The 24931-nt window shown below is 38.6% G+C and overlaps 1 protein-coding gene across 1 annotated transcript in view; it reads left to right on the top strand.

Annotated features, from left to right (window-relative positions):
- Positions 1-24931, top strand: part of QSOX1 (quiescin sulfhydryl oxidase 1) — a 1259897-nt gene that overhangs the window by 345052 nt on the left and 889914 nt on the right. The window contains exon 2 of the mRNA XM_044085745.1: positions 9745-9845. Within this exon, the coding sequence (XP_043941680.1) occupies positions 9745-9845 (101 nt within the window). The remainder of the gene's footprint in view (positions 1-9744; positions 9846-24931) is intronic.

Here is a 24931-nt window from a genome sequence, read left to right as displayed (position 1 = left end):
CTCTCCAAGCAATTTTTAGTGTACTACCATATTTATTTGAAGCTTCCCTCTAATACTGTATAACTAATTTGTAATGTAATACTGCCTTTTAACCCTGTTCAAACATTCTGACTGACACATTTGATAGTTATTTTTGTAGCTAGCAGTACTGTCTAAATCAGTTTTGTATTTTGACATTTTTGCTGAATTGCTAATTAAAATGTGCATTTATATATATATATATATATATATATATATTTATTCATGATTTTTTTTGTGGTAACAAACTATCCTTTTGCTGGCTGTGTATGGTACTTGCTTAACAGTTGTCAGCTGGGGAAGGTAGAATTGTGACTTTGAGCAGAAAGCCTGCCAATAGCTTTAGCACTATGTATTTTCAGGAAGGTAGGTTTTTTTCCCCCCCAAAATCTCTTTATTTCAATTTTCTTTTTTCAAATAATAACAACAATACGGTAACTCAAAAACACAAATAAACAATACAAATACCTATCTAAAGAAAACAGACAACAATCTCGTTCCGAGAAAATTATGCATACACACACACACACACACACATATATATATATATATATATATATATATATATATATACACACAAGAAGTCACTACATTGTCAAGTAAAGTATGAGAATTCTTATGTTCATTTGGTCTCATAAGGGATAGTTAAAATGGGGATAGCCTATATATAAAGTAAAAATAGAAATTTAACAATTTATTTGTATGTTTAGGGAAATATCTAGTTACACATATACTAAGAAAAGGGAGAAGATGCAAGAAAGACTGGTTATACTATATTCATTTCTTATTTAAAGGTTATCTTTTCATGACAATTTGTAAGCAAATTTTATTTGTCAAGAATTATATCTAGCAAGTAACCCCAATATTTTTGGTAATAGTGTTTGTTTTTTGTTTTTGAATAAATTAATTTGTGAGATGAGATATATTTGAAAGCAAGATTGCTAAAATTTTCCCATGTAATTGGTGACATGACATTCCAGTTCTTTGTAATGAAGAATTTAATATAAGGGCACACATCGTAATAAAGACATGTTTTAATATTTTTGGGAGTTGATTGATATTAATGTACAATATAGCTGTCTCCCAAGTAAGGGTTGATTTTTCATATCCCATTTTCTCTAATCTTACTCTCAAGGAACACCATAAGTTGTGTATCTTAGTACAGTTCCACATGACATGTAAAATATCAGCTGTTTGATCTGGACAATGGGGACATATAGGCGAAAAGTTAGGATTGAATTTATTTAATTTAGATAAGGTATAATATAGATTGTTATTTACCATAATTTGTGTATGTAACAGCTTCTTGAAAGGAATGAATTTGATTGGATTTTCAATGGCTAGTTTCTTATTTTCTTCAGTCAGTGATTGATTTTTCGTTACCCAATAGTTTGAAAATAATAAAGAATTCTGATGTTTTGCACTCATTGCAATTTTATAAGTCCTAGAAATAGTTTTCCCTTTAATCGCAAGATTTTCAAGTATTAATTTAACTAAATCTATGTTCTGTAAGTCAGTGTGTATTTGTGAGAATTTAGCATTTATAAGATGATGAAGTTGGTTAAGGATAATACTATATTTCATAGGAAGTTTGAGTTCAAGTCTCATTTGCCCTGTGTTAGAGTCTTTCCATTGGTATATATCCCATATTGTGTAGTCTTTTATCAGGGGGTAAAATGAGGTCATGTACAATTTTTGTCATATTGAAAATCCCAGAGTAGGTGTGTTATTCCAAAACTCATAAGAGTCAGGTCGAGCCTCCCTTCAGACCTATCACATCAGCCCCTAATTATGTTACTGAAAGCATCTGTTTAATCTGTTTAATCACTGTTAGATTTACTGGTTTATTATTTATTAGTAAATTAGGATTTAGGTGTAACGATTGTATAAGGGCAAAAGCGTCAGCTAATTGTAATGATTTAATCCAGGAAGGTAGGTTGCAGAACACTAAAGAAAAAACAGAAGGAACAAAATTGCAAAAACGAAGAAACTAAGAAACATGGAGAAAAGCCACATGAAAATGTTTTTAAGGTTAAGCACTTTCATTTCTCACAGGAAACTTTGTCAGAAAAATCAGTCAATCAAAGACCAACATTTAAGTACCATGGAGTAACTAATAAAAAATGTAAAGCCAGTAAACTATTAAAACTTTAGAAAACTACTGCTAGGCTGAAACCAAAATAAAAAACAGTACTTTGGCGTAAAATCTGTTTAATCACCGCTTTCATCAAACCAGACTTCATCAGAAGTCTTCATTTATTTCATAATATTTGCTGCAAGTAAATCTAGGTGAACAGACCCATGTTTAACTGGTATGTTGTGAGTTTTGAGTCTACTTACAGATGTCAATAGTGGTTGTGATTGCCTTTTTCAAACGTCTTCTTCAAACTTCAAAGCATGCTCTCTCTCCCAGTAATTTTTGATGTACTAGCATATTTATTTGAAGCTCCCCTCTAATACTGTGTAGCTCATTTTTAATGTAATACTGCCTTTTAACTCTGTTCAAACATTCTGACACATCTGACAGTTATTTTTGTAGCTAGCAGTACTGTCTAAATCAGTTTTGTATTTTGACATTTTTGCTGACTTGCTAATTAAAATGTGCATTTATTCATGATGTTTTTTGTGGTAACAAACTATCTTTTTGCTGGCTGTATGGTACTTGCTTAGCAGTTGTCAGCTGGGGAAGGTAGAATTGTGACTTTGAGCAGAAAGCCTGCCAATAGCTTTAGCACTGTGTATTTTCAGGAAGGTAGGTTACAGAACACTAAAGAGAAGGAACAAAATTCCAAAAAACTAAGAAACATGGAGAAAAGCCACATGAAAATGTTTTTAAGGTTAAGCACTTTCATTTCTCACAGGAAACTTTGTCAGAAAAATCAATCAATCAAAGACCAACATTTAAATACCATGGAGTAACTAATAAAAATGTAAAGCCAGTAAAAACTAATAAAACTTTAGAAAACTACTGCTAGGCTGAAACCAAAATAAAAACCAGCACTTTGGCGTAAAATCTGTTTAATCACTAAACTGTAGTTTAATCACTAAACTCTAGTTTAGTTGTCCAAGAAACAACTCTACTTCATCATGTCCTCCTTCAATAACAAACACCAAGTCGTCAATAAACCTTTTATAATATAAAACTCTGAATGTTTCACAATAATATTTCAAAGTCTCATGCCCCCACCATCCCATAACTATGTTAGCAAAAGAAGGAGCTACAGGAGACCCCATAGCGATACCTTGAACCTGTTTATAATACTGACGATTAAACAAGAAATAATGATTTGTTAAAATAATAATCAACAAATTACAATAAAAACTGATGACAGTGGTATTATGGTTAGTAAATCTAAATATGCTGTAACATATTCAACGCCCAGTTCTTGAGGTATACATGTATATATAGATACTACATCCAAAGCAAAAATGACATGTTTATTAAGGTCACTCCTTACTATCTCATTGAACTGCCTCATGCTTTCTAAAAAGCTCCATGAGTCTTTAAGAAATGACTCAATTTGATGAACAAACGGTTGTAAAAAGGAGTCTACCATGATAGAAATGCTTTCAGTAACATAATTAGGGGCTGATGTGATAGGTCTGAAGGGAGGCTTGACCTGACTCTTATGAGTTTTGGAATAACACACCTACTCTGGGATTTTCAATATGACAAAAATTGTACATGACCTCATTTAAGTCACCAGCTAATAAACTGTCATATAAAAACAGGAGATGTACTTGTAACATCTAAAGATGTCTGTGCCACATGCTTTCCTATACTCACATTCATTTGGCAACATTTCTTCAATTTTCGTGACATACTCATTTTGGTCCATGATCACAAGCAGGCCCCCCTTATCACTTTTCATTATATCTATAGACTTGTTGTCACATAGGTCTTTCATAGCTAATCTAAGTTCACTATTCAAGTTGTTGTGTGACTTAAACAGTTTCTCTTTACTAATGCTTAATAAATCTCTCAATTCATTTTCACATACTAACTCAAATGAAGAAGTCTCTATTGTATAACTGAGATGAAAGTGCTTAACTGTTTTTTTTTGGAAATAAAACGACTTTTGGTTTTATAAGTGACTGGTACAGTTCTTTGAGAACTGATGACAAGGAAGGGAATGAAGACAGTTACCTACCATAATCTACTTTAAGCAGAGAAAGTGCCAAATGTGCGAGTCACTTAGCAGGAAGACAGACAAAAGCAAAGGCAGTACTGTGATGCATTTACTAAGACACTGTCAACAGAAAAGCCTGGAGAGACAGCAATAATCCGGAATCCATTTAACAAATATTTGGAACAAGAAGCAGCAGTTATATTTGTTCATGTAGTATTCATAGATGGGAGCTGGAGGCATCTTGGATAAGTGATGCATGTTTTCTCTTTAACAGCTGACTGCGAACCAAGTCCACATCTGATGAAGTTTTACAAATGAAAACGTAATTCAGGACGTTAATGCAAAGCTTTGTTTTTGTGCTTTGGTTGTGACATTAAAGGAAGAGAATTTGACTGTCTGCGAGCTTTATTGTATGCCTTCCCAGGTCTATTGTTTATTTTACTAATAAAAACAACTTCATTTAACCCTAGGTACTTAATTGTGTTAAACAGTACCTACCAAGGCCAAGAAGACTCCATCAATGGGCCCTGATAATATCTTAGGATACTTCTTTATTAACATGAAGCACAAACTATCAGGGACACTTGAATTCACTATTTAACCAGAGCATTCAGACAGGTGTTGAGCTAAATGACTGGAAGACTGCAACTGTCATCTCTGTAAACAGGCCGAGTCATCTATTGACCCAGGTGACTACATACCCGTAAGTCTGACTTATCTCATATGTAAAGCCTGGAAGGAAATCTCATGGAAATCATAAATAATGACAAAGGAAACATTTAGACACTGGATTCAACCCAGTTTTCTTTTGTCAAGGGCAGGTCATACCTACCCAACCTGGTGGACATCTAATAGAAGGTCACCAAAGCAATGGTTGAGGGCAAAACAGTACATATTGCCTACCTTGACCTGGCCAAAGTATTAGACACAATATCCCTTGTAGACAAAGTCATGAAATTAGGAACAAACCCCTATGTTACCTGTTAGATAGCCACCTGCCTCACAGATAGGACCCAGGGAGCTAGGATAGGGGAGTCTGCTTCCACAAAAAAGACAGTCACTAATGGAGTCCCACAAGGCATGGTGCTAGGGCCTCTCCTTTTTGGCATTTATTTCTGTGAAGTCAAGGCCAGTGTCAGGATCCCGTAGTTGACCAAGTTTGTTGATGATTGCAAAATAGGTTCGATCATGGAGTTCCCCACTGACACAAATATCCACCATGAAGGCCTGACACATTCTAGTAACTGGTGCCAGAGCCACAGTCTTAGACTGAATGCAAGGAAATGCAAAATAGTACATTGATACTATACCCTTAAGAGTAGACCCGTTGGTTTGGGATATGGGGACACATGTTAGCAGTAACCTGGCCATTGACCATCATGTTTTTATGGTAGTAAGGAAATCATTCTATATTGCAGATCCTTATTATGTGGTCTACAAGTAGACGGCACAAGAGGGGTTTACAATTGGCTAACTTAGGTGCTGTAAAAGTGAAGACTGCAGTCAAGACTATTTAAGACTAAACCTTCCTGCTCCTGTCACCAAAAGCAAGATTAGCACTAGTCCAAGCTGCTTCTTTAGCAATAGTATTAACCCACTTGTTTATCAGTTCAGTAGACTTCCTAGTCTCCTGTCTTAGTAGATACCCTGGAAAGAACGTACATCAGTTGGACATGACAGAAAGCCAAGCTGCACAAAGGTCCTGAAGAGGTTCTGTACAAAACTGCAGTGTCCCATACACACTGCCCTAACAGAGACCAGCAGGAACCAATATCCCTCTGCTGCATCTCTCACCAGGCAGTGGCATTAATTCCAAACTGGTTGCTAAGAAGCAATTTTCAGGCTTTCCAGTAATTGGTAATCTCTGGGAATGCCAGGAAATAATGCCCCTCTGCTTCTTCTCTCATGAGCCGCAGAACAGAGGCAATAATCCCAAGCTGATTCCTGAAAAGCAATTCATAGGTTCATCAGTGATTAGCAGTCTATTTATTATTTATCTATTGACATTTGATTACCAGGAAAGTCTGACTGGGTAGGTGCCCATTTTTAGCAGAGGCCCGGGGGGAAAAACACTAAAGTATTGCAAAAACATGTTAAGAACAATAATTTTAAATCTTCAAAAATAATACAAAAACACCTACAGTTTAAATAATTGTACCAAATTAGACATAATGTGACAGCATTGGTTAAAATAGATACAGTTTATATGACAATGCTTTTATATTTAGAGAACGTTTAGCCAGTTTAGAGAAATTAAAGGTAAGTTAGTATAATACAAACAGGAATTGCAGTATGAAGTGAGAGAAAAAAAAACGGGTTATAGCATTTTTTGATAGAGGGTGAGGGGAAAGAAACTGAAAGGAGTGAATAAGGAAGAGACAAGTGGTGTAAGGTATGAATAGGTACTTTCTCATATTTAAGAATATAGTTTATCCTGGGGTTGAGCAAGAACAAACCCAGATTTTGACTAGAAAGTCTTTCAGAATGGATTTAAAGGATTGGAGGGGAGGGTATTGACCTGACGGACATGGTATTTAGTGCTGGCAAGCAGATGGATGCCGAATAATTTTATAGGGGGAAAGAAGCTGTGTATATGTTAGTTGATGGGGTAGTTATAACCAGTTTAGGCTTTTTAGTGCTATACAGTGGTAGGTTCTGAATAAGGTTATTTGCTGCAGATGTAACCACTTTATTGTAGCATTGTTTAAGTGTTGCTTTTTTGTAATGTCAGGAGGTTAGAAAGGATGGGAGTGTCATAAAGTAGTGAGGGGAGGAGGTAAATAGGGGCAAATGAAGTTTTATTGTGTTAGTGAGAAAGTTTTTGGCTGTGCAAAACATCCCTAGTCTTTTGTGAGTTTTTTTAATACAATCTTGTATATGCAGATTGAATTTAAGATTATCATGCCTCTGCTCTAACCCATACTAATTCTCTCAATACATGACACCAAACGGTATCTTTCACTATTCCTTCTAACACTTGCATGTCTACTTCACTCACTTGAATATCTTCCATCTGCCCTACATCAGTTTTACTGTAACCCAGAAATTGTTGCTGTTATTCTGTTCACAAAATTCTGTTGTTCTCTGTTGTACAGTATATGTACATATGTATACAGTCCTATTGATCTCTGTATTGAGCATGTATGGATGAACTTGTAATTAATGTAAGAATATTTAGTTTACATTTCCTGTATAAAGCTTGTAAATACATTTGAATGTAACTGGAGCTTTTGCTGAAACAGTCGGACTTTCCCAGTAAACAAATGTCAAATAAATAGATAAATTATCTGCTGTCATCCATAATAATTTGCTATGAGATGTGACTTCTTTGGCTGTATTATTTATTAAGCAAGAGAGTTTTAAGTTTTTTTTTTTTAATAAGAGAGGGATTTGGTGAAAAAAGTAGTAGGGAGAGGGGTTGAGCATGAGCTATGTGTTACAAAACCATATTTCAGTGGCTGTTAAAGCTTCCTTAGTAATTTTTTTTTTTGAGATGTAGCAGGTCGTCTGAATGTGCAAATGAGTGTGGAGTCATTTGCATATTATATTAGGGAGGCCTGTTGTGTGGATGTGTTGGGGGGTGTTGGTGAGAATGTTAAAAGAGAAGTGGACCAAGGATAGAGCCTTGTGGTACGGCAGTGGTGACTGGGACATATATAGAGAGGCTGACTTGCCATTTTAATGACTGATACCTATTGGAGAAGTAGCTTTTGAACAATAGAAGAGTGGACTGAGATTAACCAAGTGAAGACATTTGAATTAGAAGTTTGCTTTGACAAATTGTGTTGAAGGCTTTAGACAAGTCTAGAAATAAGGAGTAGGCTAGTTTGCTGTTATCTCTGGCTTTATCGGTAGTATATGTACAGGTTAGAAGTGCAGTGTTAGTACTATGAGAGGCGTGGAAGCCATGTTGTATGGGGGATAGGAGTTCTTCCTGTAGAAAATAGTATAGCAGTTGTTTTTAAATACATTTTTCAGTATTTTTTTAGGGGGGGGGGTTGCTGTAGGTCTAAAGTTAGCTATGCCTTTTGGATCTCCTCCTTTACGTAGAGGGATAATATGTGATTTTTTCAGAAAGAGGGAATGTATGATTTCTGGACTGACCTATTTAAAAGGATTGAGACTGGCTAAACAATATTTTGGCTGCTGTTTTAAGGTACTCACTTTGAAGGTCATCAGCTGCAGTAGAACATTGAGTCTGTTTAAGAGGAGTTTTAAATGAGATGTGGGCTCAGGTTTGAAGGTGAAACTTGATGTGGTGATATGTGGCTGTTACGTAGGGTTGGGAAATCCTTGGTTAGGGAGGCTATACTTTCTAAGAAATAAGGTGAATTTTGTTGCAGTTTCAAGTGGTTATTTATTGGGAGAAGGGATAGGGTTGAAATATTTGGCCTGATGTAAGATTTCTTTAATGGCTGGCTAGAATTTTTAGGCTTGTGTTTACTGTTGTTCTGAATGTTGTTACATTATAGTATGTAGTCAGAGAAAGAGAAAAGGAATGGATTGCCACATCATGGCCTTTGTAAACAAAATGATTGAGACCTAATTGTATACGTTTAGTATAAAATCAAATGACTTAGAGAACAGAGAAAAGTCTGCACTAATAAAGAACACAGAGGGTAGGATGTTCCTTTGCATATGGCAGGGGTAGCTGATTAGAGGATAGATTTGGTTTAATTATGAGGCAGTGACTATTTTTTGACTCACCGTTTATTGCAAATGAAATATCTAAAACTGTGAGCCACAAAACCTAAAAAGAAAATACACAAAAATTCTTTATATACCAACTGTATGGTCACACCACAGTGAAGAATACGGGTTAATAATTTAGGTGGACAGTTAACTGGAAAATAATGAACAACTCCTCTTATGATGTGGAGTACTTTGCTATCCTTTATTTTAATGAACTGATTCAGTAGAAATAAGAGGGAAAGAAATTGCAAGTAGTTACTGTAAAACACAAAAAAATCTGTCTATATATATATATATATATATATATCAGAGAGCAGATAAACTAGCAGGTGTTGAAGGAAAGAAATGAGATGGTGAAACAAGAAGTTATAGGTGAAGATGAAACAGCTGAAGCATTAACAGCATCTTCATTTTATCAAGAAGAAGAAAAAGCAGTACAGTACAGAACGTTGATTATCTGAAACATTAATTAACTGAACACAGTCTTCCAAAGTTTTTTTTGTAGGAAAAATCATAGTCTGAATATGTAAATGTTATATGTACTCGCTTGTGCATGTTTTTTGAGCTTGTATCCTGCTTATGTGTGAAAAATATTCTTTATTGTCCACTGCAATCATTGAATGGTTGAAAAGTGTATTCTCTGTGTGCAGACAAAAACAAGATTTTAGAAGTTTTTTATCCGGTATAGTGTAGGTTTGATTATCCAAACTACCCTATGTCCCAATTAGTCCAGATAATCAACTCTCTACTGTATGTTTTTTTATTAAAATTTATACATTTTTCTACAGTTATTTTAAAGCCTTGCAGTGTTTAAAGAATGGGTTATAGAAACTGCTTTGGGTGAAAGTGTTTCACAAACTATATTTTCTGCCTGTGTTTCTTAAATGTTTTTTTTTCCTTTCAGAATGGAAGCCTGCATTAAGTCTGGCTGTTTTAGACTGCGGTGAAGAAGCTAATAAGGAGACATGTTCCAAATTGGGTGTTCATGGATATCCATCACTAAGAGTATGTGTCGTATTTTAACAAAATAAATGTATATACATTTAGATATGATTAACAAAGTATTTTATCCAACCTTTATAGGATTGCTTAAATTTTGCTTCTGTTTATTAGGTATGGTAGAAGGAGGTACAACAAGAAGAAAATTCCTGCCGGAATGGTGGGAACAAGTGTATTGCAATATAATTTTCAAAAGTTGCTTAAAACTCTGAAGGTTTCAAAGATCACACCACTAATTAATGACTAGTGCTCTTCATTGAGAGACTAACAGCTAGTAATGTCCCTAGGCAAATGCTTGGCACATTCTCTGCTACCTTGTAGAAAAGTCATATGTCCACCCTCATTATGGCAATGTGGACCACATCTCTCTAATGTTCTCTCTATGTGACAGACATCATTCCTAGGGTTGAGGGCACATTTACATTATTGCGGCCTGTTGTTTTGGTTTAGTTTTCCCCAGCATGTTGATGAAGATAGGTAATAGGATAAGTAATAGGAAAAAATTGTTGTGTGACTCCGTCTGAAGATGTGGAATGATTTCCAGCAAACGTTTAGAGGTATGTTGATGGTGAGTTTAGGGATTCCACTCTACAGTGCACAGAGACACCTAATTTTGTCCAGTCATAGCTCTGGCTTGTCTCTGGAAGGAAAGAGGAGTATTTGGGATCTGGAGGTACAAGGACAGCTTATAAAGATGGAGAATATATAGAGTCTGCATCCTTTACAAGCCCTAGGAAGCCTTACATTGCTTGAGGATAGCCAGTAGTAACTGGCATGTACAGTATATTCTCGCCATGTTATACTTTGATGGTTCCAGTTACAGATTGGAGTCCGTGATCAAGCAAAAGGACCCACCATTAAGTAAATCCAAACAAAAACAACTCCACACACGTGTACGTTAACTACAGTGCATGTTAAAGATGTTGAGTGTTTTCTTCCTTCAGTTATGTAGACTAGGACTTCATCAGAACATACATAGATTAGAATCTGTTCCAAAATGGATATCTTGAACTGACTGGAAGCAAGAGGCATCTATTTCTAATCATCCCAAATGTACTGATGCTAATGTTTATTCCTGTCACTGAATTGTCACAATATGAGCTACCTTCACAACTTAGGCTCTTTACCTCTTGTTTCATCTAATTATGCAGGGAAGTGCCGTCTGCGATCTTGCTATTGATAAAGATTTTGTTGAATTGTGTTTGGAAGCATTGTTAATGTAACTTGTTTTCAGTAGTTTGTGATGTGAGCTGGGTTGTTAGAGCCTTCCTTTTGCAGAACAGACCCAAGCTGAAACATGTCTGAAGTACAATATGGAAACATAATTGAAAAAACATCCAAATTTAGTGACAGAGAAATATGATTAGATGTATAAGCTGCTTAGCAGAGTTCATGAAGTATAAGATAATGAGCACATCTAAAATCAAAATCAGATGTTGCATGTTTAGAGGGGAGTCTGTACAAGAACAGAGCAAAATAACATTTTATAGGTAATGTTTTAGTTACTAAAGACGGTGTTGGTGTAAGAAAATGTGATGTGCACATGAAAAATCAGTACAGGTCATGTAACAGCTGATATAAATAAGTCTGTATGATTTTTATTATCGGTCTAACTAAACAATGCCTAGGTGTTAAACCTCTAGAAAATTTACAGGAAAGTAGTCCAATTATTTACAAAGGTACAAGTTGTAAACCTAGAATCCACAGTAATTTTTTAAGGCAAGGTGCTGTGCTGAGTTGCAGCCATTCTGTGATAACTTTAGAATTTGTTGCCGTGCCTTGCTTTGAGCACATACTGTTTTGAAATCTGTTAAGATATATGCAAAAGCATGTGTAACATTGTAGGAGGTAGCACTGGTTTGCTGTTTAAGGGACAGAGAGTAGGCATTTAAGTGATGGCAAACATAGTACAAAGCTTTTGCATGTCATGTAGCTTTGATGGATAGTAATAGTGCAAGTTATTTTCTGTGTAAACTGCATAAGGCAGAGCTTACTTTCTGACTGTCAGGATGCATATTGTGAGATACATAGGTTCATAGGTTCATACTAGGCTATCTGCCCGAGGGCATTTACAAGTCTAGCCCATAGTTTTGTGGCTTACACCACCCCTTTAGTATGGGGAACTATACCCATTATTTTGCTGTGCCTCTGTTGAGCAGTGACACTGAGGTAATCCCTGGGGTATATCTGCGATCTCCCATCCATTGGTCAAGATTTCTCTTGAACAAGGCCAGCGAGGTGCTCTGCCTCACATATACCGGGATTTTATTCCACAGCATAGGGAGTCTTTGGGTGATGAATCTATCCCTCCAGCACGTCCTATTAATAGCCGTGTCGAGGTTTAAGTCTCCGCCCTTGTGGCTCTGTCGGATCTAGATTTTTTGAGGTGAAGCATATTCATCAAATCTGGGTTTGACATGGCCTTGTTTGTTAGGCAAAGGTCACCTCTGAGCAAGCGGTAAGCGACTGAATAGAGCTGGAGTTCTTTCAGTCGGGCAGCATAGGACAGATGTTTGAGACCCTTTATCCTTTTGGTGAGGAACTTTTGTGGCCTCTCCAGCTGCTGCAAGTGTCGGGTCAGATACATTCCGAATGGGGCATTGTACTCAATCATTGGTCTGATGAGTGATGAGTATAGGTAGACTATGACCTCCCTTGATCTAGATGAGAATCCCTTCATGATAAGGTGGGCGATGTAGAAGGTCTTCCTAACTACTTTAGCTACATGGGTGTCGAATGACAGACTACTATCAACCTGGGTCCCCAGGTCCCTGATAACTTCTTCTGTGCTCAGTGGATTGCCACCTATTTGGTAGCTAGGGGTAACCTTGTTTTTCCCGAAGGGTATGACTATGCATTTTTTGGCATTTAACTTTAGGCCATGGCTCTGGCACCAGTTATCCGTTTCTGTGAGACCCTTCTGAAGGATATCTGTGTCAGATGTGTTTTCTACTATGGCCCAGTTTGCAGTCATCTGCAAACTTTGTCAGCCATAACCCTCCTGTGTTTGCTTGTACTTGGAAAAGTAGATGCCAAACAAGAGTGGGCCCAGGACTGAGCCCTGTGGTACACCACTTGTGACAGGCTTTGAGTCTGACATGGCGCCAGCAACTCTGACCCTGTGGGTTCTGTCACTCAGCCAGTTTGCAACCCATCTTGTGATGTATGGGTTAACATTTAAGCTGATGAGTTTTTCAATGATACCCGAGTGGGGTATTGTATCGAAGGCCTTCGCCAGATCGAGGTAGGCTGTATGGACTGCCTTTCCCTCATCAATGGCTTTGGTGACTGTTTCGAAAAAGTCAACCAAGTTTAGAAGGCATGATCTGCCTTTGACAAAGCCAAACTGGGATGGATCCAAAGTCTGCAAATTCCCTATGTCTTTATTTATGAGGTCCATTATGATCCTCTCCATGGCTTTGCAGATAAGGCTTGTCAAGCTAATGGGCCGGTAATTTCCAGGGTCGGTGGAGGCACCGCCTTTGTGAAGTGGGACCACAGTTGCAGTACGCCACTCCCTGGGTACGTATCCAGAGGTAAGACTATGATTAAACAGCTGTCCTAGCTGTGGGTTTGATTCCTCGTTGAGTTCGTGGAGCACACAGCCGGGGACACCATCAGGTCCCATGGATGCTGTGTTTTTTGCTTTGGAGAGAGCAGTTCTCACTTGGGCGTTGGAGATGTTTGGGGCTGCAATCGCTTGGTATAAATATCTCTCCTTTGGGGAGGGGAGAAGTTTGCACTGAACCTGTCAGCCAGTATGTTGGCAATGTCTGTAGGATCAGTAATCTTCACATCATTTTGAACTAGTTCTGAGCATATCTGGGAGTTTCCTCCCAGGTTTCTAACATAGCTAAAGAAGGCCTTATGATTGTCTTTTGAGTCTTTAGCTATTTTTCTCTCAAAATTTGCTTTGGATGATTTTATGAGAGCTCTTAGTTTTTACTTATAGTGATCAAGGGTGTCTTACCTTTTAAGGATTTTGCTCTATCTTGTAGTAGCTTCCTCCTTTTGTTGTAGAGTTTGTTTATGGCTGGGGTCCACCAGACTGGACGCTTGCCTTTGGTACAAAGAGTCTTTGTTTTGCTTGGGATTGCCTTATCCATGCAGTCCTGCAGGTGCTGGTAGAAGGCATTTGTAAGTGATTCAGCGGCTTGAGTACTGTTTTCCCCGCTCGGGGCCTTAAAGGAGACCACACTAGTCTTTAGAAGTGTGAAGTCGGCTTTCGAGAAGTTCTTTACTGTGGTCTTTTTATTTCAGGTGGGGTGGGATGAGGACCTCCAGCGAGATTAGTTTGTGATCTGATCTCACCAGTGAGGGTATACTTCGGTGTTGAACATTGTGCTCCCATGTTCGTGATGATGAGATCAAGTATGTTTTCTCCTCTTGTGGGGATGGTGACTAGTTGTTCCATGGCATTTGAGTTTATGAATTCCAGGAACTTTTGGGCTAGGGTGTTTGGACTTGAGTAGTGTTCCCAGTCTATATTAGGGTAATTGAAGTCACCTAGTATGATGGTGTTTGGTGATACATTTATCCCTCTAGTGTTTTCAGGAAGGCCATGTGAGGTTCCTGAGTTTGTGATGGTGGCCTGTAACATGCTACAATTTGCAGAGCAGTCTTGCCTGTGGTTAATTGCACCTGGATGGTCTCCGATGCATCGTGCGTTGCCACCAGTCTTGAGGTGTGGGTGTCTTTGATGAATATGGATACCCTCCTTTCTTGGTATTGTCCGGATTTTGGGGCCGAACGCATGATAAGAGGTAAAACCTGATAGTGCTGGGGTGCTCTCAGGAGCCTTGAACCAGGTTTCTGTCACTGCACAGACATCGATGTTCTCCATACTGAGAAGGGCCTCGAGGTGCATTTTGAGATTTAGACTTCTGGCATTGAGCAGCATTACCCTTAGTTTTTTCCTTTTTGTGTTCTAGGGTGGTAGGTTTAGAATTTGAGCCTTGCCTAAAAAGGCACTATGGGGTGGCAAGAGCCTTTGCCAATATCCGAATCCCAGGGTGACAGGTGCAAGCCGTCCTTTAAGCAGCGTGGCTTGTCCAGCATGTCATCCCAGGCAGACAGACATTGGATCCCCTTTGAATGACACCAGAGTTTAAGCCAATTGTTAAAGCTGATCATCTTATCTCTGTATTGTGGCATCATTCTTGGTGAAGGTAGGATACTGCTCAAGGTCAGGGTCATACCTGCCTGGGCTACATAATCAGAGAGCTCCTCAATGTCTCTTTTCATGTAGTCCAAGGAGGTACGTCTCAGGTCGTTTACACCAGCGTGGACAATGACTGAGTCATATTTGTACCTGCTGTTGAGAGACCTGAGTGCTTGCGTTATGTGGCGGATTCTAGCGCCCGACAGGCAGCTTACTGTGACCTTCTCCTTACTCAGTCTGGTGAGCGGGACGCCAGTGTGTCTGACTATGGAGTCACCAATGACTAGTGTGTCTGGCATTGTGTTTGGCCTTAAGGGCTGTAACTGTTTGACACTCTGACTGTGAGGTCTATGTGTTGCAGGTGTTGTGTTCTGAGGTGGTGGTTGTTTGGGTGTCTGCTTTGGTGGCCTCTGCTGTTTTGGTAGATTTTTGATCAGAGCCGAGTATGTCTTTGTGTGTTTATGTGTATGATTTGAGGTTGTGATGGTACTATGTGAGACTGGGTCTATAGTGTGTGTGGTAACCTTCTCCTCCTGACTGGTCTTGCCAGTCCTATGTTGAGAGAGCTCAGCCTCCAGTTTGGCCGTATAGTTGCATCTCTCGCATGTATTTGTGTTTTGTGGGAGGAGGAGAGGGTTGTCTGTGTACATGAGGCAATTGTAACATTGCCTCAATATTCCCAGGTTCACCAGCTGAGCAGGAGAGGACACTAGCAACTGATCCTCGACATGCTAGAAGGACTAGACAAAAAACTTTAAAAGAGATTCCGGGGACGTGGGTGACCGAGAAATGGGGGTTTGCCTTTTGGGGTGCTATCTATAAGAGTGCCGTATCAAGGTAATAAGTACTGTAGGAGCAAGTGCTAGGTTTAACAGATAGAGAAAAGTCTACTTGGAGTCAAGTAGAGATGATCTTTTTAGGTATTAAAGAAAGTGCTAGTAACAGGGATGCTTAAAGGTAAGATTGAAAAGAATGCACTCTGCAGTGTGCACTAGAGAAGTTAGATATGAAAGTAGGTAACTTGAGTTTTACCTGTTTAAAAAGTTAAGGTTTAGTGGAGAGTTACTATTTTTAAAACAGCAAGATGGACTGAAAGGGGTGGTTACTTTTGTATTTTGGTACTATGAAATACTGTAGGATGGCCAATAAATTTAAGTAATTGAAGGGTGGGATTTCAAAAGTGATGGTTTTGTGATTACTCACATAAGCCAGTGAAAGTAGAGAGAAATAAGATATATGGTCAGATTAACATAAGAGGCGGCAACTAGAAAGACAGTGGTATTTAACAAGACAACTTAAATGGGTGGGAGGAAGGGAAAAATTCTGCCTGACTCAGAACAGAGAGAGCTGTGGTCTCTTTTGAAGTTTTAATATGCTGTTAAAACAGAATGCAAGCAAAACACAAGGTAAAGAAAACAAACTACAGTATTCAAAATATAGAAAGGCAATACAGAAATACAAAAAATAACAGCAAACTAACCTTTCCTTCACAGCAAAGTGTAGCAGAGTCTGGATGAGCCTTTCTGGTAAAGCTCTGAAATGTTTTAGTTTACTCCTTAAATAGTACATGGTAATTATAGGTTATTATCGATGTAGAAAAATGTCAACTGGCAGGAATGGATTTAGAGTAGGTGTATTGTACAAAGCGTGTGTATTGCATATGTTTATTTTCTAAGTGACCCAGGTGCACTTGAGTTTTAATGTGAAAACCCATTAGTTATAGGGCAAATATTAGGTTGAGGGCAAATAAGGAGTCTTCCAAAGTGACTCAGTTGTGTGACTGGATACAAAATGGTGTATCTCTTACCTTTCAGCTTGTAATTGTGATTGCTGAGTGGCATTCCTTTGGCTGTATTTTGTGTATACAGTGTCTGCAAAAAAGAGATTAACTTACTTTGAAGTAAGTGCTGCATGCTTTTAAAGGCAAGGACGAAACAAAAGAATGTAGCTAATGAGGAGGTGTAGCTTTTCTTGGAGTACATGGTAATTATAGGTTATTATCGATGTAGAAAAATGTCAACTGGCAGGAATGGATTTAGAGTAGGTGTATTGTACAAAGCGTGTGTATTGCATATGTTTATTTTCTAAGTGACCCAGGACAGGTGCAGTTGAGTTTTAATGTGAAAACCCATTAGTTATAGGGCAAATATTAGGTTGAGGGCAAATAAGGAGTCTTCCAATTTCCGGTATCAGTTCTGCCCTCTAAAGTGTATTTGAACAGCTTAGCTTTGTCCTACTGTTCTGTTTTCTTGTTTATGCCAACATTGTTCTTGATTAAGAGTTTTAATTTCAAAACTCCTAGCGGTGGGTCCCTTGCAGAGGTCAAGTTTCTCTTTGAGTTTCTGGCTAAGGGTTGTTGGGTTAAGTAAAGCAGGTCCATGTGCATTGAGCTTCTGCCCTCCCATAGTAACTGAAATCATTACATTTCCACCATTATGTGGGATGAATTACTAGTAAATTGTTTTTCTTTTAGCCAAGTTCAAACCAGATACTATTTTAAATAAACAACAGTTGTGTGTTTTGTATGCTTGGTTCAATGGTGGTTTAGACTGCTCTTGTTGTTACGGGTCATTTCTACAAAAAAAGGTCATTAATGTGTTAATTAGAATTATGTTTGTGTTTGGTGTTATTATCAATATACGTTTGCTGTGTTTTCCTTGTGGTAAGTCATTTTTGGCTCCTGAAACTTATTTGGAGTAGCAACTGCAGTTAACAGGACTAGAGTATTAAAAGTATGACTCTAACGTAATGTATTTTCATGAGAATGAGGACAGGAGATGTCAAACCCCAGGCAAACACTGGAGGATAAAGAAGGCACATGTGTATAATTACTGCCAGACATTTCTTATCTGCCCTGTTGCACAAATGTCTTTCTTGGAGGGTTAACTCCAATGTGGAGGTGGTGGGGTTACTCAATATAAGTTGATAGGGTGGTATTTCATACCTTTTATGGTTATTTGTTGCAATTTAATATTTGTTCTGTCACTCAGGATATTCTGGAGCTTTTTGGAGAAAAGTGGCAATATAAACCGTTGCCTGTATTAACAATGCTGAACTGCCAAGGGTTTTAAGTTACTCAAACTAAGTAGGGCTCCAGTGCCTAAGAATGAGTAGAAGGAGTGCAGGATGGCAGGAAAGTGCCTAGTTCAGCGATCCCGAACCTTTTTGGCTTAGTGTGTCAGAAGTTTAGAAAATGCCTATCTTGACTCTGCGAACAAAAGAGAAACAGTTCTTTACATATTCACTTATTAAAAAAAATAATAATAAAGTCTAATCATGTGTGCTGCTATGTATTATAAAAGTAAAAGAAAAATCAGTGACTTAAAATATAGAAAACAATATGCTCACTGATAATTGGGCTTAAAATAGTGCACCAAAAAATTACCCTACTATTAATAGTAATTTTGAGTTGAACTGAAAAAAATATGAAACACATTGCATTTGATTTGATTAACATCAATGACTTTTTTTGCCACTGAGTTTTAATGGATAACTGAAGTGTCACATATTTCTTGTATTTTTGTTCATTCTTTTTCTTTGGTAACTCTGGTATTGGTGAATGCTGGAGTGTCACCCAAAGCGGCCTACTTCATCTGTTGCAACTCGGTAACTTGGTTGACCCCTGGAGGCTATGGTACTCATTACACTGTGAGTGATTTTCTTATTTAGAAGGTTCAAGAAGATAGACATTAAACATTCTTCAAGTTTTTTTTTCCAAAAATTCAGCATATCGAGAGTAAAGAGACAGCTTCCTCAGAACATACCATGTTCATCATAGCCTTGAGGCTGAAATGTAAGGAAGAGCTCATGGCTCTTCCTCTTTAGATGTGCATCATTTCCACTGCCTCAGTGACATTTTGGGTTGTCTGCCAAGCTAACTCAGTACAAAGTTCAGACTCCCCATCCCCTCTCTTCCTGTGACATCTGATTGGTTGAGAATATCCTTAGAGGGAACCCTTCAGCTGTGAGAGGAACTGAGTATTCAGTCTTTTACTGCCATCCAAAGAAAGAAGTACTTTGACTTTTCACAGGATCCAGTGCTATTTTCTCTGGCTTTCTGCTCACATAAGCCTTATTTGGGGACCCCATCCTCTCATTTTATTATTAGAGTTATTATTTTCTTTCTATTTTATGTTTATTTAAAACAAAATATTTATTTTAATATTTTATTTCTGTCAGAGTTTGCAGTAATTCCTGTGGGAATTTTTGCTTGTAGCAGTGTTTATTTGGCTTCTGTCTGACAAAGGTTTGTTTTAACTGCATGTGAAAAAACTTTCATTATTTCTCTCAGAAGTACAGTCGATATGTGTGTCGTTAGACACTGTAGACCAGTCGTTAATGTTGTTACTCTGCTTTATTTTCATCTTTTGACAGGAAAATATTGCAAAACTTGGATTTTTTTTATACATTACTTATTATATGTACGACTCTGTTCTGCGTGATTTGATCATCGGATCTCGATTTACACTCAAATTAAGCTATTCGAATGTACTGTGGAGATTTTACTCTCTCTCTCTCTCTCTCTCTCTTTCTCTCTCTGACAAGAAAAATAGTTTAAAATGCAATTATTTTTTTATTTTATTGCAGTTTTATGTGGTTGAAATGTATGTAGTTAATTTTAACACTGGTTTTGCACATTGGCTGTTTTGGTGTTTGGACTTTGTGTACTGCAGATTCTCTAACCTCTTTCAGTTGTAAAAGAATTCTGAATACATTTTAAACTGTCTTTTATGATGATTGCATAGTTTTGCAGAGTTTAATTGTGTGGGGACATAACTTAGTACTAGAAAATTTAAGTGCTTATTGTGATACATTATCCAGTACTGTCAGTTTATTATTCTGACTGGTGTTCTCTCCTGACTTGATGGATCCTAACTTTGGCCCCCATCAAATCTGGTTGAACCTAAAAAGAAAAAAAATAAAATATGCATCACCTGTGGGTAGTGATTCTGCCAGGCAGACTGCTCAGCCTGCTGGCCACTTACCTTTTTGTCCTGTTTCCCTCTAGTGTAGCTTTGCAGGCTACTATGAAACAGGGGTTAGACACATCCTCTGGTGTTGCCCCAGTGCCGAATGCAGGTATGGGAAGACCAAATCCTTTAGGTATAAGAATAGTTTGGGGTAAGACATCCCTTGCCAGACATAAAATTCTGCACCCAGGTAATTTATCTAGTAATGAAGTCCACAAGAAAAAGACAAAGAAGCTTTATCGTTCAGCTGATAATCAGATTATAGCTGTTTATAAATCTGGGAGCAAATTCAATAAAGCTTACAAGGTCATTTTTTCCATGCGTGCACTGTGGTGTGATGAGAACACGGGAGCAGCGAGTTTTCAATTCAGTAAACTCCATGTAGTGGCGAGCAGTCATGTGCACTCGGACGCAATACCGCATACTTTTGTGGAATACAAATTTCAGCATAAGTAGCTGAAATTTATACTAATGAAGTGAAACAACTTGGAGCGATCCAACAGTCTTAAGCACAACTGTGTACACTGCATGTCCATGTTGGTAGTGTACACAGGAATTTTCCACGTACAGGAGTCTATATGGAAGCAAGGCTATGTAAAAGTACAAAAATATGGACAGGATGTTCATGAAAAGGTAACAGCACACATATAATGGGTGATGTATACACTGTGGATGTCTGAAAGCATCAGGGGAGTGGGTCAGATTTACCTCATGTTTGTGTGGTGTGCAGCTTGCCGCAAAAGGTTTTAAATATGAATACCAGAAACATCATGAAAAAGAGGAGTAGAATATAGTGTCACTATAGGTAACGTAACCCTTCCTTGTGTCTTTAAAATCGTGCTCCCGTGCTCCTGCCCAACTTACACGGCTGCTAACTGTGTAGATTCGAGGCTGTCAGCACAGTTATGCAAATGAGTGAAAAAAATCAGTGGATTTGTTGTATCAAAAAAAGCAGGAACCCTGTAGGGATGTTCACTTCATGTAAGCTCCTACACGGTATTTATCTTTCCAATGGATGTTGAGACATCGGGGGGGGGGGGGTGTCAGGTCACTTGTTTTTTATTTTTGGGTGTGTTGTGAATGTTTGATGCAAACAGTTTTGGAGATCCATACCTAGTTTGCAGGACCAGACCACCTATGTATCAGGCATGAGCTACACATCCAAAAATAGAAACCGGATGCATTCAGTTAATATTGCTGATCACTGCTGGGCATCGAGCAAACCTGGTAAGCGGGGCTATGCTTTGCTAATAGCCTGCAGTTATGGGCCTTTGTGTAATTACTCCTGTCGCGACAGGTGTTAGGTATTGGACTGGAGTGCAGGTGGCTCTGGGTTCAAGTACAGGGTATGGCAAATTTTCTCATACTGCTCTGACATTGCAGATCATAGAAATGAAGTGTAAGTTCCAGTAATTAGCATTTTCTGTATGTTTCATGTCAGCAGGGATGAAAATATAAAATGTTTACATGGCTTACCTTAATTATGCACAGCTGCGCTGTGCTGCGCACTACTGCTCACTGAAGTAGGACCTTTAAATCGTTGTAATTATATCCTAAGCAGGTGAATTCCATCTTAATTAGCCAATCCCACATGATGGACCTACTCAAAAAATGTACAAAATATGCATACAGCCTACATTCTGATTTTCCCTTGATACTTCAAAACTACTGGTAGACATTTGGAAATAATTTACATGAGATAATGCTAGGGGCTGCTGCAGCTGTTCTATATCTGCATATGCTAGAAGCTGAAATCAGTGCTGCTGGTGCTGCTGACAATAGGCCTAGGCCAATAAGGAGACCAGGGTAACCTTCCAGGTGCTACATGAGCTGGTGATTGTAGAGAGCTACAGGGTGGACAGGGACATATTACAAGAACTTTTTGAGCTCTGCCACCCTCTACTCAGAGCCAGAGCCAACCGAGTTGAACCCATCCCAGTGGAAACAAAGGTATGTGTAGCCCTTTGGATATTACCTACAGGTACTTTTCAAAGACCAACCGGGGACATAATGGTGGTGTCACAAGCATCAGCATCCAAGATACTCCACTATTTCCTGGATGCTATGGTCCTGCATGCCAGTGAGAACATATTATTTCCCCTTTACCCTGAGGGGAGAGCCAGCAGTATGCAATGGTTCTACCATGTAGTGCACTACCCTGCAGTACTGGGTGCCATAGATTGCACTCATGTACAAATCAGTGCACCACCTGGTGATCAGGGTAGAATCTACATTAATCTCAAGGGATACCACTCCATCAACTGCCAAGTTGTGTGCAATGCACAGAGGATTATCTTAAATGTGTGTGCTGGCAACCTAACAGTTGTCACGACTCCCATATCTGGCACGCATCACAGCTGTACTAGATGTTTGCTAGGGGGGACACCCCACAGGGCCATTTACTGGGGGATGCTGGCTATGCCCTGGAACTGTGGATGATGACATCCATCAGAAATGCACACACAGCCATGGACAAATACCATAATGAGGCACACGCACAAACTAGAAATGTCATAGAGCATGTGTTTGGGCTTCTGAAGTCATAGCTGTGGTGTCTAGATATATTTGGTGGAGCCTTGCAGTATACCCCATGCACGTATACACAAATATTCACAGTATGTGCTGTGCTCCATAATCTGATCCTGCTGAAACAGCTGCAGCATGATCAGCAAGGGGAAGGGACACACATTCCTCCACCAATGCCTTGGTCACCACAGTCACAGGAGGACTCTGAGGAGGAACCCCCTGCTGCTGTCCCTGTAGGCAGATGTAGGCATGCTCAGTATGCCCTTGGTTTGACTAAGAGAAAATGCATAGCACATTCACTGACCACTTAGGGATCTAGGAACTAATACCCTTTTCCTACTCGCATACATATATTAAAAATGATGCCTGGCAACTCATATAGCCTGTATCTGTCCATGTATTGGCTGTGTAAGACTTGCATCAGACAGAGTCGGCCCTGAACTACAGTTGCGTCAACTGGTGCTTTTGCAAGGTAGGTCCTAACCTACACTGTAGTCTTGTAGAGTATTATATATGTTTTGTATCTATGAACTTGGTACAGTATGCAAGTAAATAGTGGTGTATTTGTACGTTAGTTAAAGTAACAAGTGACTACTGACACTATTTTAGTAGTTTGTATCCATTTGTAATTAGTAGGCCTCATGCATGAAACTTTCATAAGTCTTACTGCAGCAGATTACTGGCACATTATTCAAGACAGAAGTTAGAAAGTGAGGCTACACATTGCAGTGTCTGACTTCAAACTTGTCTGTATCCTAACAGTAGATGTTGCTTATTCCTCCACCCCCTAAAACAAGGTGCCCCCTTGTAACTACCATAACAGTAACTCATCTATGCTACCCGCAGACCCATGGTATATGGCCACTTGTCACAGTTATTATCGTCCACATTTCCAAGAGAATACTATAGATTTGATCGTACATTGTATGTGTTAGTTAACTCATGTTTAGCAGTGTACATTGTTATGCAGGTGGTTGTGTGATGAATGACCCCTGTTCTGGCAAGCTCCTTCTGTGGCCAAAAGGACTAAGGCAGCCATTCTGTCTGATGAACCTGTAATGCTGTCGAGGGTCCGAATCCTGATAGGTGTAGAGGTTTTTGATGTGTAATAGCAATAGGTTGTGTTTTACAGACTATGACTCCCATATGTTTTGATAAGGTTTAGCCAGTTTGTGCAGAATGCAGCAGTGCCGAAACAATGAAAGAAGAAATAGGATTTATGTCTGACCATCAACCACAAACACCAGATACATTCAATTATTGCCATTAGTAATCAGGAAATCCCGGCCTGGAGTAGAGATAGGTGTGGACTGCAGTAACAGGTATATATTACATAATAGTAAGACTTAGATGTGAGCAATGCGCCTCGCGTTTGCACACTACTTAACTATGTGCAAACAGTAAAAAAAAAGCAAAGGCACATGTGTGTACACTTAGTTAACCATAGAGCAAATCCGATGCGTCTCGCGCACTCTCTCTCTATATATCTATATCTATATCTATATATCTATATATCTATATATATATATATATATATATATATATATATACACACAGTATATATGATATATCCATGGCGCCCTGCATACCTCTCAAGCTCTTAGAGTAGGAAGTCAAGACAAAGCCACAAATAATGGGGGGACAAAGGCCTAAAAATAAGAACACTTTTTAAATATTGCACTTACTGACTTAGAAAGATGATAAATTAACAGGTGGTGAATTTTCTGAAGTATATGATGTGTGAAATTCAGATGTCTACCAATATTTTGTGCTATCGTTTCTCACTGATTTTCCAGAAAACCACAATATTGTGTGAAACAGACTAAATATATGAGTCTAACATCTGGACATTATGCACAAATCTGAACAGTTGAGAGGTATGGTGCCCTGTCATTCTCAGACACCATGTCTCCCCTAAGACTACATGTGGAAACATTGCAAATTCAGGGCACAATATAAGTATATGTACATATATTGACACGGCATCCCTTTGTTTCCCCACTAGCAACAACACCAGCAAACACAGCAACCCTGGGTCACCTTGAGTTTTCCACACATATATCAACCACTGTACAAAATGTAATATATGATGTTGTGTTCTCCCTCATGGATAGGGCCAATTGACAGTGCACACAAGCTTGCTCACCCAAACACAAACATACAAATAGGCTCAATAATGGTATTTTTGTTACACAACTAGGCTACTAAATGGTATTCTTCTGCTGAGCTACTAGCCTCAGATGACACTAAGATGCAATGTGATTATGCAGGCCTCCCAAGCTGTTGTTGAACACATGGCTTGGTTATGTCATCAAGTATAAGTTCACCTGCAGTCCTACATAAATCAGACTTGAGCTGTGGTGCGTGTGTTACGTACTCTGACCTGTAATCCATAAACTTAGATAAGTATGTATTCTAATCTTACTACAGTCAAG

This window comes from Protopterus annectens, chromosome 10.part0 (genome assembly GCF_019279795.1).
Source record: "Protopterus annectens isolate FY-2018-M chromosome 10.part0, PAN1.0, whole genome shotgun sequence".
Taxonomy (NCBI): domain Eukaryota; kingdom Metazoa; phylum Chordata; order Ceratodontiformes; family Protopteridae; genus Protopterus; species Protopterus annectens.
Note: the sequence above shows the minus strand (reverse complement) of the source record. Positions and strands in the feature narration are given on the sequence as shown.